The sequence below is a fragment of the Nomascus leucogenys genome, chromosome 3 (genome assembly GCF_006542625.1).
Source record: "Nomascus leucogenys isolate Asia chromosome 3, Asia_NLE_v1, whole genome shotgun sequence".
Taxonomy (NCBI): domain Eukaryota; kingdom Metazoa; phylum Chordata; class Mammalia; order Primates; family Hylobatidae; genus Nomascus; species Nomascus leucogenys.
In genome coordinates this window covers 114405860-114423599 of record NC_044383.1, presented here as the reverse complement: position 1 = coordinate 114423599, position 17740 = coordinate 114405860, and the positions used below count along the sequence as shown (strand labels likewise).

At 35.3% G+C, this 17740-nt stretch overlaps 1 protein-coding gene across 10 annotated transcripts in view; it reads left to right on the top strand.

Moving 5' to 3' along the window:
* The window catches only part of PTPRK (protein tyrosine phosphatase receptor type K), a 554088-nt gene that overhangs the window by 323720 nt on the left and 212628 nt on the right, over positions 1 to 17740 (top strand). For all 10 annotated transcript variants that reach the window (XM_030809659.1, XM_030809654.1, XM_030809655.1 and 7 more), the window contains exon 7: positions 14738 to 15031. In XM_030809659.1, the coding sequence (XP_030665519.1) occupies positions 14738 to 15031 (294 nt within the window). The remainder of the gene's footprint in view (positions 1 to 14737; positions 15032 to 17740) is intronic.

Here is a 17740-nt window from a genome sequence, read left to right as displayed (position 1 = left end):
AGGCAAACAATATACAGTCCTTGCCTTCAAGAAAGTCAGTAAGTGAAAAGAGAGGCAAAAAATATAGGTAAATCTCTCACCAGAAAAAGTGCATTTATTTCAGGCTGAAGAGAGTGTGGTGAGAAAGGTTTTCAGAGGCAGTAATAACTGAACTGAGATTTGAAGATAGATAATTTTGCTAAGTGTATATATGGAAAAAAAGACACTCTAGGAAGTATAGGGTAAAGGTGGGATGATTTTTTTACGATTATTATACTTTAAGATCTGGGGTACTTGTGCAGAATGTGCAGTTTTGTTACATAGGTATACACGTGCCATGGTGGTTTGCTGCACCCATCAACCCATCACCTACATTAGGTATTTTTCCTAATGCTATCCCTCTCCTATCCCCCTACCCCCACAACAGGCCCCAGTGTGTGATGTTCCCCTCCCTGTGTCCATGTGTTCTCATTGTTCAACTCAAGGTGGGATGATTTTAAGAGAGGAATTTCCCATGAAAAACACAAGTTGTTAAATATAAACATATAATTGGACTTGAAGAGTGCTAACACATGAGGCTGGACAGATGAGCAGGGGACAGATCATGAAAGGGCAGTGCATTTTATTTTAGGAAGTTTGCATTTTTCTTGGAAGTTTACCTTCAGCTGTCTTAATAAGACATAGAGTTCCATTTATCACCTGCTGCATGATAAAACACCATAAAACGTAGTGGCATAAAACAATAACCATTTTATAATGCTCACAGCTTCTGTGGGCTATAAATTTGGGTGATATGTGTATATCACTCCAGTAAGATATTTGGGTCCCGAGCTGAGAAGTCTCAAATCGAACAGCTAAAGGTGATTTAAACTCCTGGAGGCTAGAATCGTCTGGCACAAGTCTGGCACTTGAATTGGGATAATGCCACTGGCTAATTGAAAATTGGAAATGGTGGCACCTAGAACAAGTGTTCTAAGTTCCAGTGAACAAAGGGAAAGTTACATGTTTTTTTTGACTAGCCTCAGAGGTCTCATTACATCACTTCCTCTGCACTCTACTTGTTGAGGCAGGCGTGAGGTCTCTCTGGATTGAAGGGGATCCAGCCTCTCAATGCGAGTGCTATCAGAGAATTTGTAGCAAATTTTCAGTGTATTGCAGTGACTAATCTTATTTTGTGCCTTTATTTCATGTTCTTTTTATTATTTATTGTAATAGTCACAAAAATCTTTCTAATATAGTTTGATTGTCCCCCCTCCTCAGCCATTCTGACTGTAATTTGAATATCACCTAGGGGACACCTTGGTTTAGAGAGCACAGTCTTAACCATTGATCTATTTTTCGTCACATAATTGACATTGGTTTTATAAAGAAGAAAATATACAACGAGTATATTTATATCTCTCTTTAACATAGTTTGCATTTATATATTAAAATAAAATAACTTTTGAAAGTAGATTTTAAAATATCCAGGTACAAATTAGTGCCTTTATAGTTTAAGCAAATTATTATGCCATATAGTAATGATGCATCTGGTAAACTTCTCTGATTAATTTCCAAGTTTAGTGTCTTGACATTTGTTCAATGTCAGACTTTTAATTTAAAACCTGGACATAGACATTTAATGATAGTTAATGCATGAAGGGCTTAAAACCCAGATGACAGGTTGATAGGTGCAGCAAACCACCATGGCACATGTATACCTTTGTAACAAACCTGCACGTTCTGCACATGTATCCTGAACTTAAAGTAAATTTTTTTAAGCAAAAAAAAAAAAAAAAAAAGATTTAAAAATGTAATTGTATGGCGCTGGAGCAGGAATTGATACCCTTCAATTACAATATGGAGATCTCTCAGCTATCAACTTACATTAGTGCATCATTTTACAAAATTTCATACCAAAGAAACATGGTACCTTCTTCTTTTTTCTACAATATTTACAATAGTAGCCTTCCTTTCTCAATTCTTTGTTCATCTTACATCCAGTGATTGAGGTAATATTTTCAAGAATCTTCAATATCTATGAAAATATTGGTGCCATTTTATGTCTTATGGTTCTTTTTTCCAGCAAATTTTCAGCTGATCTGGCTGAGTGTGGAGAAGGATAGGGAATTTGAAATTCACAGAAAAGAATATATGAATAGTCTGGATTGGTAGCCATTTTGTGTCCTTATTTTTTAAAGGCATGGTATTCATCAAAGTAGACTAGGAAGCTCTCTTGTTACTTAGGAACAGGAGCTGTGAAGGAAGATCCCAACTCCTTAGCTGTGTAATTGCATTACTCATGCTCTAGAAACTATTTTACTAGTCTAGAAACTTTCTCTTGCTGTGCAAGATGGATTATAGAACTAGGACTGCCTTCCAGTATTTCATATCTTGGATGATATGACTTATTTTGATATTATGAATGTCGGATGCCCCATTAAGGTGTGAAAGTGAGTGTGTTCAAGGGGAGCTGAAATAAAAGGTCTTTTGCTGGCTCAGCTGTCACACTGGTGTAAAATTAATTTACATGGTTAAGCATCTTAAAAATATTATTAACTTGTTATTTCATCAGATGAGTCTATAATTATTGCCTACCTTCAGCTTCTATCTATTTATAAAACTAGGTGTGGTGATTTTGATAGCACTGTGACTATTGAGGACAGGTATTTTGGCCCCTAAAGAAAAGCTAATGGAATTAGATGATTAAAATATTTTTTCAGAAGTCTTTATAGTAACCATATTGATAGATCTGCTTTTACTGCATTCTCTTTTTTTCCCCATCATTAAGCCTATATAATCTCCAATTGCCCATGAAAACCTGCCTTTCTTAGTTGAAAGACTTATTAGAAGTACATAATAACCTGTCCTCGGGTTCCCAGGTCAAGTCTACTTGACTTTTTTATATCATTGACATCAGGATAGCTTACCTAAAGTCAGTGACTCCATGTAGTGAACTCATTTTTCCTTAAAAGTTCTCTATCTGTTATTCCAATAAGACGTATGATTGTTTTTTGCTTAATTCCAAAATTGAGGCTATTTTCGACAATTGCTAATTTATATCATTTGTTGTCCCTGAATAAATATATATTGGGAATTTTTAGGTTATAAAACTTAGTTGGATATATATAACCTAATGACAAATTTTCTTTGCTATGAAGATCTTTAAATAAGTCTCTGAAGATTTATATTTTTTTGCTCCAAAGAGAGGCTTCTAATTATGACTGCTCTGAAGTTAGTAGTACATACATCAATCCTGTTATCTAGTGGAATTGTATATGTGACTGAGGTCTTGTTCCATTAGTTTTACTATGTCATCACAATTCCTTTTTCATAAAAAAGTAAATATATTAGTAGTACATACAGGGATATGCTTGGACAAATCATCATGTCTCTGTACCCTACATAGAAATGTATAAATAATAGGTAAATAATAATTCCCCTGATTAACTTAGGGTAAATAAAGTCTTGCATTTTACCTGACTGGAAACCAGGGTCATTGAGTGGAGGATGCAAGTAATGTCTCCTGATTTATTGCAGGTCTGAGTAATTACATTTTAAAATGGTCATCAGTTGTTGGTTTCATGTACTTAATATTGACTTTGTTATTTGGTATTGACTTGAAATGATTACAAAGTATGTATTTATAATGAACATATGCTTGTACGTTGTATGTTACAAAGACTCATCACAATGGAGTGTTTAGACCTGGGGAGTAAGTTGACAAACTTAGATTATGTTTCGTTACAACTCAGTGTCACAAAAATCTTCTAATTACATAGTTTTAAAATTTCTTAAAATTTGGAATTTAGGCTGGTGACATTTTACAAATGTATTTATATTCTAGATGTGGAAGATTCAGGATATTTTAAATAATAATTTTTAAATTATATATACATATCACATATATTTATATATGTGTCTGTATATATGTATACTACACACACACATCTATAAATAGAGATTATATTCTCATTATAGAGATTTTGCAGTAGATTTTTTAAAAATTATATCTCCTTGTTTACTGGATTCAGCCATTGTGTCTTAATATGTATTAACATAAAATGAATGTGAATAGTGTTATTGTACTCCAAGTCCTTTTGCCTATAATCTAGAATGTAGTAATAGCCAGTACTATATAATGTAGGCATATTCAACAAGTAACTGGGACATATATTGCCATTGACAAACACAGTTCCCTTCCTTTCTCCAACCGTATATTTTTTAAAAAGTCTCCTAGCTCTTAAAGGTGACTGATGATATGGTGAGGTGATCACCTGTTTATGGCCCTAGACTTCAGTGAACTGAACAGAGTTAAAGGCTTTCCTAGGTTTATTGCTGACTTGATTGTTATTCCTGCAATCAACTGAATGTTGTTTTCTTGAAATACTATGAACAGTTTGAGCTCTGACAAAGCTGAAATGAGGTATTAAATGACCATGAGAAAAATCTTCTGTATTTATTAGCTTATGAGTCATTCATAGGAATTCATAGCTTTCATCATAACATGGTTTGCCACCATGTTGACTGTAGTACTGAGAGAGGCTTTTGTAAAGTTGTTAAAATTATTGTGGTAATTGGCCGGGTGCGGTGGCTCACGCCTGTAATCCCAGCAATTTGGGAGGCTGAGGTGGGTGGATCACGAGGTCAGGAGATCAAGACCATCCTGGCTAACACAGTGAAACCCCGTCTCTACTAAAAATACAGAAAAATTAGCCGGGCGTGGTGGCACACGCCTATAATCCCAGCTACTCGGGAGGCTGAGGCAGGAGAATGGCATGAACCCGGGAGGTGGAGCTTGCAGTGAGCCGAGATTGCGCCACTGCACGCTAGCCTGGGCGACAGAGCAAAACTCAGTTTCCAAAAAATAATTATATATATATATATATATATATATATATATATATATATATATATATAATTGCGATAATTTATCATTCTAAACCAATTCACTGCATGGATATTAATGAAGAGAGTAGTTTTGGACAAAATGAGACACTATTTTTTAGTTTCCCTATAGTTTGATTATGAGCTAAAGGACACATAAACTTCACTTTTTAAAATTCTATCACCTTTTCATCCACCCTAAATATGAACCTAACCTTGTTTTAGTTTCTGCTGACATCTAAAACAGTATGCTGCAGTTGTGCCTTATTTCAAGCAGGTAATAAAGTTATTGCAGCAATGTTTTTAAATCAAGGTGAATAAAATGCCATGGTAATGCATAGGATATAAAATTCAGTATGCAAAATTTGCAGTTTCATTGCTGAAATGATTCTTCTTATTTCGGCACTTTAGGCAGCAGGAAAGAGCCATGTCATAGACATTAAATACTGTAATTCTAAAGATCTTGCACTTCAAAAACTGAATACATATCACACAGTGACTTGAGAGACAAAATCATTGTTGAATATGAAGAGCAGCATATTTAGCATCAGAATTTTCTCCCACCCTGAATTAAATTTTTGTTCAAGGGACACACACACACACACACACGCACACACAAGTATTAGTACAATTATATACAATTTCTTATTGATCTTGTATATTCAAATTAGTTTTAAAATATATAAATCGGAGTGTTTTCTTCACATGGAAAATACTTAAAACATTTTAATTGGTGTGATTTGTCAAAAAGGCAAAAAAAAATTAATGCTAGAATTGTAGCTGTGCCTTTTTTTTTTTACAAGCTGGATAAATCATTTGATTCCACTAGGTCACTAAGCAGTTGCTTAGAATGTGTTCTTTTGTTCTGGTCAACTAACTCTTTTAATTAAAGAGTAACAATTTGTAGGTGCTATGTATCAGTGTCAGGGCATTTGGCTTGCTACATTGTTCAGAGCGTGAGATGTTAAATCTTACTTTTTAAGGGCTTAATGTTAACACCTGAAAATTAAATAAGTAAATAAATAAAGTTTGGGTATTGTGTTCTCCAAGTGTCGATTCTTACATTGAAGTGTACATTTTAAAATATGGAATAGGTAGAATTTACGTAGTTTTTTTCCTTCCTTCCTTCCCTCCTTCCCCCTCTCCCTTCTTCCCTTCCTCCCTTCTTCCCTTCCTCTCTTCCTCCCTTCTTCCCTTCTTCCCTTCCTCCCTTCCTCCCTTCTTCCCTTCCTCTCTTCCTCCCTTCTTCCCTTCCTCCCTTCCTCCCTTCCTCCCTTCCTGCCTTCTTCCCTTCCTCCCTTCCTCCCTCCCCTCCCCTCCCCTCCCCGCTTCCTCCCTGCCCTCCCCTCCCCTTCACTCCCCTTCCCTTCCCTTCCCTTTTTCTGATATAGGGTCTCATTCTGTTGCCCACGCTGGAGTGCAGTAGCATGATCCTGGTTCACTGCAGCCTCAACTTTCCCAGGCTCAGGTGATCTTCCCATCTCAGCCTCCCGAGTAGCTGGGACCACAGCTGCCACCACACCTGGCTAATTTCTCTATTTTTTGTGGAGATGGGATTTCACCATGTTGCGCAGCCTGGTCTCAAACTCCTGGGCTCAAGCGATTTGCCCTCCTCAGCCTCCTAAAATGCTAGGATTACAGGCATGAGCCACTACTCCCAGCTGATAAGTTTTTCTTACGGTGGCATGGGTAACTTTTTTTCTTTGGGGCATTGTTAAGGCAATCATTCATTCTATAATAATAGTATTGAACTTTGTCAGGTGCTGAAAGCAACACTGGGAATGTAATGATGAGAATGTTTTGTGAGCACATAACAAATTGTATTGAAAAACAAGGATAAAAGAAAAAGCTAAGTCACTCATGGTCCTGGAGTTCCCTGGTCACTGCTATTAACTTTTTGGTATATTTTCTTCTGTTTTTGGTGGTTGCTGATTTTGTTTTTTCAGGGATATGCTTTTTACTTTTGAAAGTGAAAACTAATAATCTTTATAACTTGTGTTCTGTTGAGAAGTTACACCATGATTTACCTCCCATTTTCCCATCATTGATTATTTTGATCAAATTTTTACTTTACTTTTAAGCAAAGACTGAAAGTATCTCCTTGTGATAAATTTCCCAAAGTGTTGTTACTTTACACATATTTATTTCTTGATGCATAAATTATTTTCCAAAAGTATTGTTATCAGTTCACTTGCCTATGAGCAATTCGTGTACTCACGTGCCCATTTCCCTGTGTTTCCCTGGCCACAGTCAAGCCGGTGTGAATAAATGATCACTGCCACAGCCACAGAGCTTGCACTCTCCTCCTCAAAATTCTGCTCCATTGCCCTTTTGAAAAATGGAAATATAAGGGATACAGTTTTAGGTAGGGATAAGTGGTGAATTTATTGTTTTCAGCATTGTTAAAATTATTTTCTACATTGTTGAGCTGTTCCAGAGGAACCTATTATTGTTTTGGACTAGAGATTTTTTTTCCTTTTCAGACTTATTAAGTTATAATTAACAAATAAAATTGAATATATTTAAGTTGTACAATGTGGTCTTTTGGTATATGTATACAATTTGAAATAATTATCAAGCTAATTAACATATATTTATCATCTCACCATTTATTTGTGGTGAGAATATTTAATATCTACTCTCGTAGAAATGTTGAAGTATATAATACATTATTATTAATTATACTTATCTATATTATAGTTATAGTAGATCTCCAAAACTAATTTGAAATAATTATCAAGCTAATTAACATATATTTATCATCTCACCATTTATTTGTGGTGAGAATATTTAATATCTACTCTCGTAGAAATGTTGAAGTATATAATACATTATTATTAATTATACTTATCTATATTATAGTTATAGTAGATCTCCAAAACTTATTTGTCTGAACAAACTCCATACACTTTGAATGTCTCTCCATTTCCCTACAAACTCCCCGCCCTGCCCTGCCCTGCCCTGGTGCCCCTGGTAACCACCATTCTACTCTCTGCTTCTATGAGTTCAAGTTTTTTAGATTTCACATATAAGTGAGATCATGTAGTATTTGTCTTTCTATGCCTGGCTTTTGAATAATTGCCCCCAGTAGGGAGCCACTGGGAGAGAGTGAAGAAACTCTGTTTAGCTGAATATAATTAACAGTAATAAAAATATAGTATAAACAAACATATAATATCCCATTAAATAGACACTTTATTATTTGTAATTCTTTTTTCCCCTTTTATCTAAAGTTTTCTACCTACTTACCACTGTGAAATCATGTGTGCTTATTTCATGGTTCTCAGAAGTTACTCGTGTGTGAAATATTGTAAGCATAGGCAGTGGGGCACAGTACATACTCTTTCTTTAGTTCATCATAGCTATAGGCAGACACCTATTGAATTTTCATAGAGATGATAATAGATAGTGGTAGCTCCTTCTGATTGTTACCTACATAGGTACTGACATAGGGGCTTCAGGTCAGCCAACACCCAAACTTTGTGGTGTCTTAGCATTAACTTTATTTAACCAGTAAAGCTCATGAGCCACCTGAGTAATATGATTTGAAAAAGGTCTCCAGGCCAGGCCTGGTGGCTCACAACTGTAATCCCAGCACTCTGGGAGGCCGAGGTGGGCAGATCACCTGCGGTCAGGAGTTTCAGACCAGCCTGGCCCATCTCTACTAAAAATACAAAAATTAGCCAGGCATGGTGGCATGTATCTGTAATCCCAGCTACTTGGGAGGCTGAGGCAGGAGAATTGCTTGACTCTGGGAGGCCAAGGTTGTGGTGAGCCAAGATCACACCACTGCACTCCAGCCTGGATAACAGAGCGAGACTCTGTGGAAAAAAAAAAAAAAAAGATATCTGTCACTTGAATTGATGGGCTTAATAATATATTTTAACATAATAAAAACAAATTTAACTCAATTCTATCAGTGTACAAAGTAAATAAAACTTAATAGTAATTTAGATTAAAAAATTTATAGAATTTGCTGACTACATTGTGAGCTAAAATATGAGCTAAATTTATGATGAGTTGTTTGGCTGCCTAAGGAACTTGTGAGAACTGAAAATTTGAAGTATCAGAAAAATAACAGTGTGAAATCATGAAAGAATTCTCATAAATATATCTGGGTTGCAGTTTTTAAACTGGCAGTGTAGGAGAAACCTTATTAAATCTAAAATTTTCAAATGTACACTTCTTATTTTAACATCTAAGGAAAAGTTAAATTGTGTTATACATATGATATTAAATATCCAAATAAATTGCTTCTAAATATGAATAACCTGCTTTCCGTTTGTTATGGGAGCAAAGGTCATCTTTTTATTCATCAGTAATATTAAGTTTCTTGAAATGCTCAAGAATTTATTAAATTATGTTACCAACTTGTTGACATAATTTAAAATCATTTAAAAATTACTGTAGAGTAGCTGATAAAGGCCTGAATTAGATGGTCCAATGATGTCGTTCTTCTTCCCCTTAGCCTCCTTCATGTCCATTTACTTGCACTTCTAGTAGGTGATGGGGAAGAAAATTAAACAATGAGAAGCATTGTGAATTTGTTGTCTAACAGGAACCAGAACTGGATAAAAATTTTAGTGAGGGAGGCCGGGCGCGGTGGCTCACGCTTGTAATCCCAGCACTTTGGGAGATCGAGACCATGGTGAAACCCCATCTCTACTAAAAAATACAAAAAAGTAGCCGGGCGTGGTGGCGGATGCCTGTAGTCCCAGCTACTCGGAGAGGCTGAGGCAGGAGAATGGCGTGAACCCGGGAGGCGGAGCTTGCAGTGAGCCGAGATTGTGCCACTGCACTCCAGCCTGGGCGACAGAGCGAGACTCCATCTCAAAAAAAAAAAAAAAAAAAAAAAAAAAAAATTTAGTGAGAGAAATTATAAAGAAACAGAGTAAAACTGACTTCAAAGTGATTCTTTCATTTAAGTAAACAAATGGTAACAAATAAAAAAATTCCGTCTGCAAGGCAGACATTCTAATGTTGAATGTGTTAATAGAGCAGTGGACTCCTGTAAAACATAATTTTCATCATCTCTGTTTATCCCTTTTACAATAAATAGTAAAAAGAAAAATATGGGCCGGGTATGGTGGCTCACACCTGTAATCCCAGCACTTTGGGAGGCCGAGGTGGGCGGGTCACGAGGTCAGGAGTTTGAGACCTGCCTGGCCAATATAGTGAAACCCCGTCTCTACTAAAAAATACAAAAATTAGCCGGGTGTGGTGGCATGCACCTGTAGTCCCAGCTATTTGGGAGGCTGAGGCAGGAGAATAGCTTTAACCCAGGAGGCGGAGGTTGCAGTGAGCCGAGACCGCTCCATTGCACTCCAGCCTGGGTAACAGATGAGACCCTGTCTCAAAAAAAAAAAAAAAAAAAAAAGAGAAAAATATGATATATATAAATTCTTAACTTTTAAATACTCTGCTACTCTGGATCCAGCTCAGAAACTTTTGTAGGTGAAGTGTTTTCTGCTCACAAGCTTCCTACCAACTGGAGAAAAAGTGGAGTTGAAATATCTGGCAGGAGGAAGGATGAGATCATAGTCCATGTCTGTGGTAGGCTGAAAAATGCCCCCGAAATAGATTCTAATCCTTGGAACCTGTAATGTTCCTTATATGGAAAAATGATGTTTGCAGGTGTGATTAAGTTAAGGATGTTGAAATGGTGAGAAGATCCTGGATTATACATATGGGCCCTAACTGCAATCACAAGCATCCATATCCATATGGAAGGCAGAGGGAGACTTGACTACAGACAGGAGGGAGAAGGCAATGTGAACAAATGAAAGGAATTTGGAGGGATGTGGCCACAAGAGAGGAATACCAGCGCCACCAGAAGTTAGAAGACTCAATCAACTGATTTTTTCCTAGAGGCTTTATAGGAAGTACGGCCTTCTGACAGCTAGATTTTGACCGAGTGGTACTGATTTCAGATTTGTGGCTTCCAGGACTTGGAGAGAATTTCTGTTGTTTTAAGCCACCAAGTCTGTAGTAATTTGTTGCAGCAGCCATAGGAGAATAATGTAGTATCATTGCCTCCTTCTATAGTGGTAGGACTAATCCTAGGATACTTTATGTCAAGGCCCCATTGACAAATAAAACCCTTAGAAAGGAGGTAGGATTGAGAGGTATTTAATTTATCTAATTGGGAAATTAAATATAGAAGTATTTTTTGCCTTGACATTTACTTTGTTGCTGACTTTTCCTGGATTTGTGGCTTCTATTTCTTATTCTGCATTTTATTAGTTAACTGAATTTTGCTAAGTGACACATGTGTTTGTAAAATAGCATTATAATAGGAATAACTGAATGGGAGTATTTTTTCCATAATGATTTGCTTGATTTCAAGACACTTTTAAAAATTATTTGAAATAAAAACAAAACAATTTGAATATATAATTGGGGTTTTATCATAGGTGCAGTTCTAGAATAATGAATGTAAGTCATTAATTGAAAGTTAATTGGTAGCATCGGCAAAGTTTATCTTATATTTTGGGGATTGCATGCTTCAGTTGATACCTCCTGTACAACTGGGGTTTATTCACACCTCACTTCTGGGTCTGGTTGTGTACTGTTATGAAGAATATTAATATTGCTGCAGAACAATTATTTGTTCATTTGTGAACTGATTAAAATTCATGCATAATTTCTTGAAATGAATAGAGATTTTCTAAATAAGCCCCATCGTTCTCAAGGGCCTGAAAACAAAATACATATGCGAATATAAAGCTACTTTTTACCTCCAAAATAAAAATTTAATATGTAGTGGTATATTAGCCTCAATGCTAGATTTTACATCTTAAAATCTTGCTGTTAATCAATATATATGCTTTTAAGCCTCTTTTAACATTGCCACATTTCCAAATTTGAGCAATTGCTTTGATGCTGGACTGCCCCCATTTTTGGCCTGACCATGGCAAGTGAGATGTAAAACTGGCCAGGGTGAACTACTACCCTTCTGACCAAGTCTTGACTGATTACATCAAACTCATTTCTTCATATACAAACAACACCAGTGTTGAATATTAATTTTCAGTGTTAAAATGTATATGCTATATGGCAAAACAGAACAAAGCAACCTAGCATCACACAGGGCTTGTTGGTGTGTTTAGGAGTTGAGTCTTCAAAACTTCTTCAAATAATGCCTAGTGCACGAATGAAGAAATTAAAATATGAAAAAGTTGAATAACATATTTAAGATTACACAGCTATTAACGTGTAAGCATTTTTTTCATATTAGGTTTCCAGACTACAAATTTTTGTTTTCTTTTATATGTCACTTCCTTCAAGATAGAAATGTTGGAATTAATGTTATCCTGTACTTTTTCACTTATTTCTCTTCTTTCTTTCACTTGTTTCTTATGTTGTGGTATGGCTATTTTTTTCTTTCCTTCCTCTCTCATCTTCTGCTCTCCTCTTAGGTTTTCTCCTTATTTTCCATAGCAAGAGTGTGCAGAGATTTGATTGGTGAGATTTAACATTTGATATACACACATAAGTTCAGGTTTCAGAATATCTATAAATTTATGATTAACCAAGGTTTGTTATATATAATTCACTTGGCATATTTTTCCTGTTTATTCTATCCCTACACTGGGGTAGAACCCCAGTGAGCTGTGAATTTAACATTCTTTCCTACTTAAATTAGTTAGTATATGAGCCATCTGGAATGAAAACAAACATTGCACATATGAGGCAACTCAGTTTATTCACAAAATACAGACTGCTTCTTAAAATATGTGCAGCATTTAGGTAATCTCGGAAGACATTTACATTTTTTCTATTATGTTCATTTCTCGATTCAGTTTTATTTTAGTTTAGGGTTTGAGAATATATCAACTTTCTCCCTGTCTACAAAAACTTTTTAAAACTCTGAGTATAAAAGTTGTTAGAGCAGTTGGTAAAATTTCATGTTATGAAATGCCTAGCTCTATCTTTCGTAGTTGATAAATGAAAATTCTAAACTGTGTTTATTTTATTCAAACTTTTTTCTTCTGTGAATAACTTCTCCGTTGAATTCAGTCATGAAATTGGGAAGAGTTCACCTACTGTGCAATTTTGACTACATATTGTTGAAACAATTTGCAAATTGTCAGGAATGGACGTTGTAGTTAAAGTTTATAAATCGTGTGTTAACCACTTTTGTATAGAAATTATAAATGTTTACACTTCATACAGCATATGTTATCATCTTTGATCTTAGTTTTGTTTTTGTTTTAAACATGAGCCCAGTGAATCCCAAGGTCATGTGGTTCTACCAATAATTAGTTTAAAAGTTATTGCCATAATGAGCCATGAATACGTGCGAAGAGTTACTTATGTCCTTCAAGTGATTTTGGACAGAAAAATATTGATATTACATTCATTATTTATCAGAGTCTTCTTTTCGTTTCCCATATAAATTTCAGTTTAAAATAATGAATTCATTGATTTCTTTTTATTATGTCTCCCCTACAATGTTATATGGATACCCAATGTGTAGGACAGCCTAACAATTAATAGCTACTCAATTAATATTTATCATATGAATTTTGAAAGAATCTTCTTGAAAATTACTTTAGCATGTGTAGCTGTACAGACCAGGTAATCTTATTCCTAATTTTAAGGTTGTTTGTAATTCAGAGGCTTTTAAGCTAGAAACTATACTTTTATACAGTTAGGGTTAAAAAGAAAATTCTGGTCTGCACCTGAACATTCTTGTTTCATTTAAACCTGCATAAGAAAGTAAAACCTATCTACAGGCCTTGTTTGCATTGTATTTTTTTCATGCAATGCATTGCTATTGAAATAAAAAAAAAAACTAGAAATATATTGATTATGTGCTCATGACTTCCTTCTATTTGTGCCTTCTTCAGTCCACCCCATACCTGTAGTGGGTTGGGGTGAGGGAGCATTTTGTGGTTGTGTTTAATAGTTTATGTGATTCGCTCCAACTCTTAAAAAAAACTTTTAAATCAATTTTTGAGCAATTACTACTTTATTAAGATTAACACTTTCTTTAGGTCTTTTGACTTTCCTGAGAAAAGTGAGAAGTGTTCCAGGAATTCAAAGAACTTCATGAGTTATCCCTTGTGGAAAGACCATATGAACAGAGCTATAGCTGTTGAGTCCTTCATGAAGTTCGGTGTCTCATTTCAGTGACATTGTTCTAATGAAAGAAAAAAAAAGTGCCTTAATATATCATTCATCATTTCTGTAAATCCAAACATTGAAATAATGTTTTCCAAAGTTTCAAGCAAAATATCTTAAGATATCCAAGATTAAATTATAGTGCACCTTTGACATTTGAGTTTAATAGTTGGTGAATTGCCTTACCTTATGCTGCTCCCAAAGAGCAGTGATGTTTAGTGATTTGTGACTGTGCCTAGGTGTAAATTTAAATTTGTCACACTGTGAGGCAGGTTTATAGAAGCAAGTTAGCACCTGGCATCAGTTTCTGAGTTCAGTTATGTTATTCTTTCTTCCTTTACTCATCTGTAGAAACTGTGAAGAAGTAACAAGGAAAGCAAAAAGAAAAATACCTCTTGGGCATAGTTTGTGAATGAAATAAATTGTCAAAGATCAACTCTACTCTCTTAGTAGCTCATTAGAGCTATCCATATCTAAATATTTTCTTTTTTATTTCCTTTGTATACTGTGACTTTTCAAGGTGATCTCCTGAAAAAATGTGTTTTCAATACAGGAAAAATTATATTAAAATGGTCATATGCACCTGCAAAATGATATATTCTTTAAAAGTACAGTTGTCAGATCATGCATCTTCTAGTTTTCTTTAAAGTATTTATTATGCATATCTAATAAATGATCCATTAAGCACTTAGGCCTTATTAGACACTAATACACCTATGTATTATTTTAAATCTTACTAATTGAAGTGCACACTCATCTCTCCTAGAACCGCCAAGACCCATTGCTCCTCCTCAGCTGCTTGGTGTTGGTCCTACATATTTGCTGATCCAACTAAATGCCAACTCAATCATTGGCGATGGTCCTATCATCCTAAAAGAAGTAGAGTACCGAATGACATCAGGATCCTGGACAGAAACCCACGCAGTCAATGCTCCAACTTACAAATTATGGCATTTAGATCCAGATACCGAATATGAGATCCGAGTTCTACTTACAAGACCTGGTGAAGGTGGAACAGGGCTCCCAGGACCTCCACTAATCACCAGAACAAAATGCGCAGGTAAGACTGGGTAGCAGGCCATTCTACTTTGTGAAGGAATCTAGCATAAGACACATTAATACATGCAGTGTTGAAGGTTCTTATTATTTGATATATGATATAGTCGCACTATTAAGAGTTCCAATGAATTAGGTAAATCATCACCTAATGTCATAATTTGACTGATTTGAGGACATGGGAGTGCTTCTCTATTCTCAATCCATTATTATTATGAATCTAGAGTCCTTTTTTGGCATGGTAATTTTGGTGAGCCTGCTACATATTCAGTCCAAAGATTTCTGATAGCTGTAATTGAAAGTAGTATTGAGAGAAAAGATCATTTTAGTTCAAGCAAATACCGAATAATTTTTTACCACGTGGAAATTCTCTCCCTCAGTAATTTTGTTACAGTCAGTGTAAAGGCCACATCTTACAATATGGATAAGAAAAGTTACTCTGGACAATGCCTCGGTGAGATAACTATTTTCTTCAGAATGTGCTGTTGTTGAGGATTACCTCAGGAGCTTGACACCCAGCTGCAGAACACAGAGAGATTTTCCTTACATTTTAAGCCTTTCTATTGCCTTCCTCATGACTAAAACTGAGTAGTGAAAATAATAGCATATGGAGAAAACACAAAAAATAAAAAGTCAAAAATTATATATAACCAGACATCCTGGTTCTTGACCATGTTATAATGGGAGGAATTGTTAGCTATTAATTAAAAGCCAATGAAAAGTTTAAATATCTAAGTTACTTGAGTACATTTTTAGTGTAGTGTTTATTTTGTCTTTTGTTTCATGAGCATCTGTTTATCATTGACAGTATTGTTGGGCTACCCACCAGGAGTACTGAGCTACAATCCAAGCAAAACCCATTCAGTTACCTGATGTATTGCAACACATATTTTTAAATCCAGCATAATATTTATATATCAAAAGTTCCTGCTGAAAGATGTTCACTAATAGGACATTTAACTTCTCAACTATTAGCCTGAGACTTAGATGATAGAGAGTCCAATAATTTGCTGATTGCCGTGGACATTTATCTGGTGGTTGAAAAGGAGCTTAAGCTAGAAGATGTTGGGTAAATTTCCATGGCCCAGCCTAAATCATACAATTTGCTTTTCAAATATTCTCTATGTCTATGAAAGGGTCACGTGACAAATTGTTTCTGTGATAGAAGATAAACTTTCTGAGGGAGAGGCAAGTTGACCCCATAATCTCAACTAGTCAGAGAAATCATTTAAAGAGGAAGCAATTTGGAAACTAAAAGTTAGTTCACTCTCTATTCCAAAATTAATATCCCATGCTAATGTGAAAAATAACTATGGAGTCCATTTTACTAAGAATATTGCATACATATGTTTTCTAATAAAATTACACTTTTCTACATGTACATACATTTATAATGTATATATAAATTGTAACAATTTTGACAATTGGATATTCCAGTGATTTCCCTCTTGACTTCCTGCGCCCAAACTACTTTAAGTATCTCACCTGCTTTATTTGTTTATTTTCGTCAAAATAGGTCTTTAAAAAATTAGCATTACCACATTAGGAATTATTTGAAATTGGTTCCAGATGTGAAAGCCATGGAGCTTGCATGTAAATACTATTGTGTTTTAAAGCCAGTTATACTGTGTTAAGTGGATAAAAACATGTTAATGAATAGTGATTTATCCCCATGCTTATGTTCTGAGTGGACTTTGGACTGTTTAAGTAAAAATATTACTATAAAGTGCTTTGAAGTGTTTTATTCTGAGAATAGCCTTATCTATGTGAGAGGGGATAAGGACAGTTAACTTACACTCGTAGCTGCTTTCTGGTCTTGCTCTATTGTCCAGGCTAGAGTGCAGTGGCGCGATCTTGGCTCACTGCAACCTCTGCCTCCTGCGTTCAAGCATTTCTCCTGTCTCAACTTCCCTAGTAACTGGGATTACAGGCATGCGTTACCATGGCCAGCTAATTTTTGTATTTTTGTAGAGATGGGTTTCACCATGTTGGCCGAGCTGGTCTCGAACTCCTGACCTCAAGTGATCTGCCCGCCTCGGCCTACCAAAGTGCTTGAATTACAGCCATGAGCTACCGTGCCTGGCCCATAGCTGCTTTCTAACTTAAAAATGTCTTGATATTTTGGAATTATACTATCTTTTTATCTGACTCTTTTTCTGAGAAACATTTAATTTGTGTATTCTTTGTAGCATAAAATGCTTTCAGGCTCAATCCCTTGTACTTTTACTCCCAACAGTATTAAGTTTATTTGTTTTTAAAACTATCTTTCACATGTAATGAATCTTTATCACACATGTTTATTATAGCTAATTAATGTCCTCATAAGGTATGTCTGCAAGATTTTTGGGGAGGGAAGTACCTATAGACTAGATTTTCAGGTAGACTGCAAATTTGAGAGAAACCATGGTTACTATTTCATCAGGAATGTCTACTAATCTTGCTCTGTTATTAGAAAAGAAAGCTTATGGAAGCATATATTGTATTAATTTTTAAACAGTCTATAAAAAGAAATGGAACATAATTGATATATAGTATAATTAAATACAGAGTCAGTGTTAGTTAGAATTATGATGTATGTCCATCCACTTCCCTTCTTTAAGATCCATTTACCTTTCCCCAAATTTCAGGTCCCCCAGACTTGAAATTACCAATACCACTACTGGCCTCAGCCCAGAAGTTCATATCAACAAAATAGAACACAGTTTATGTTAAC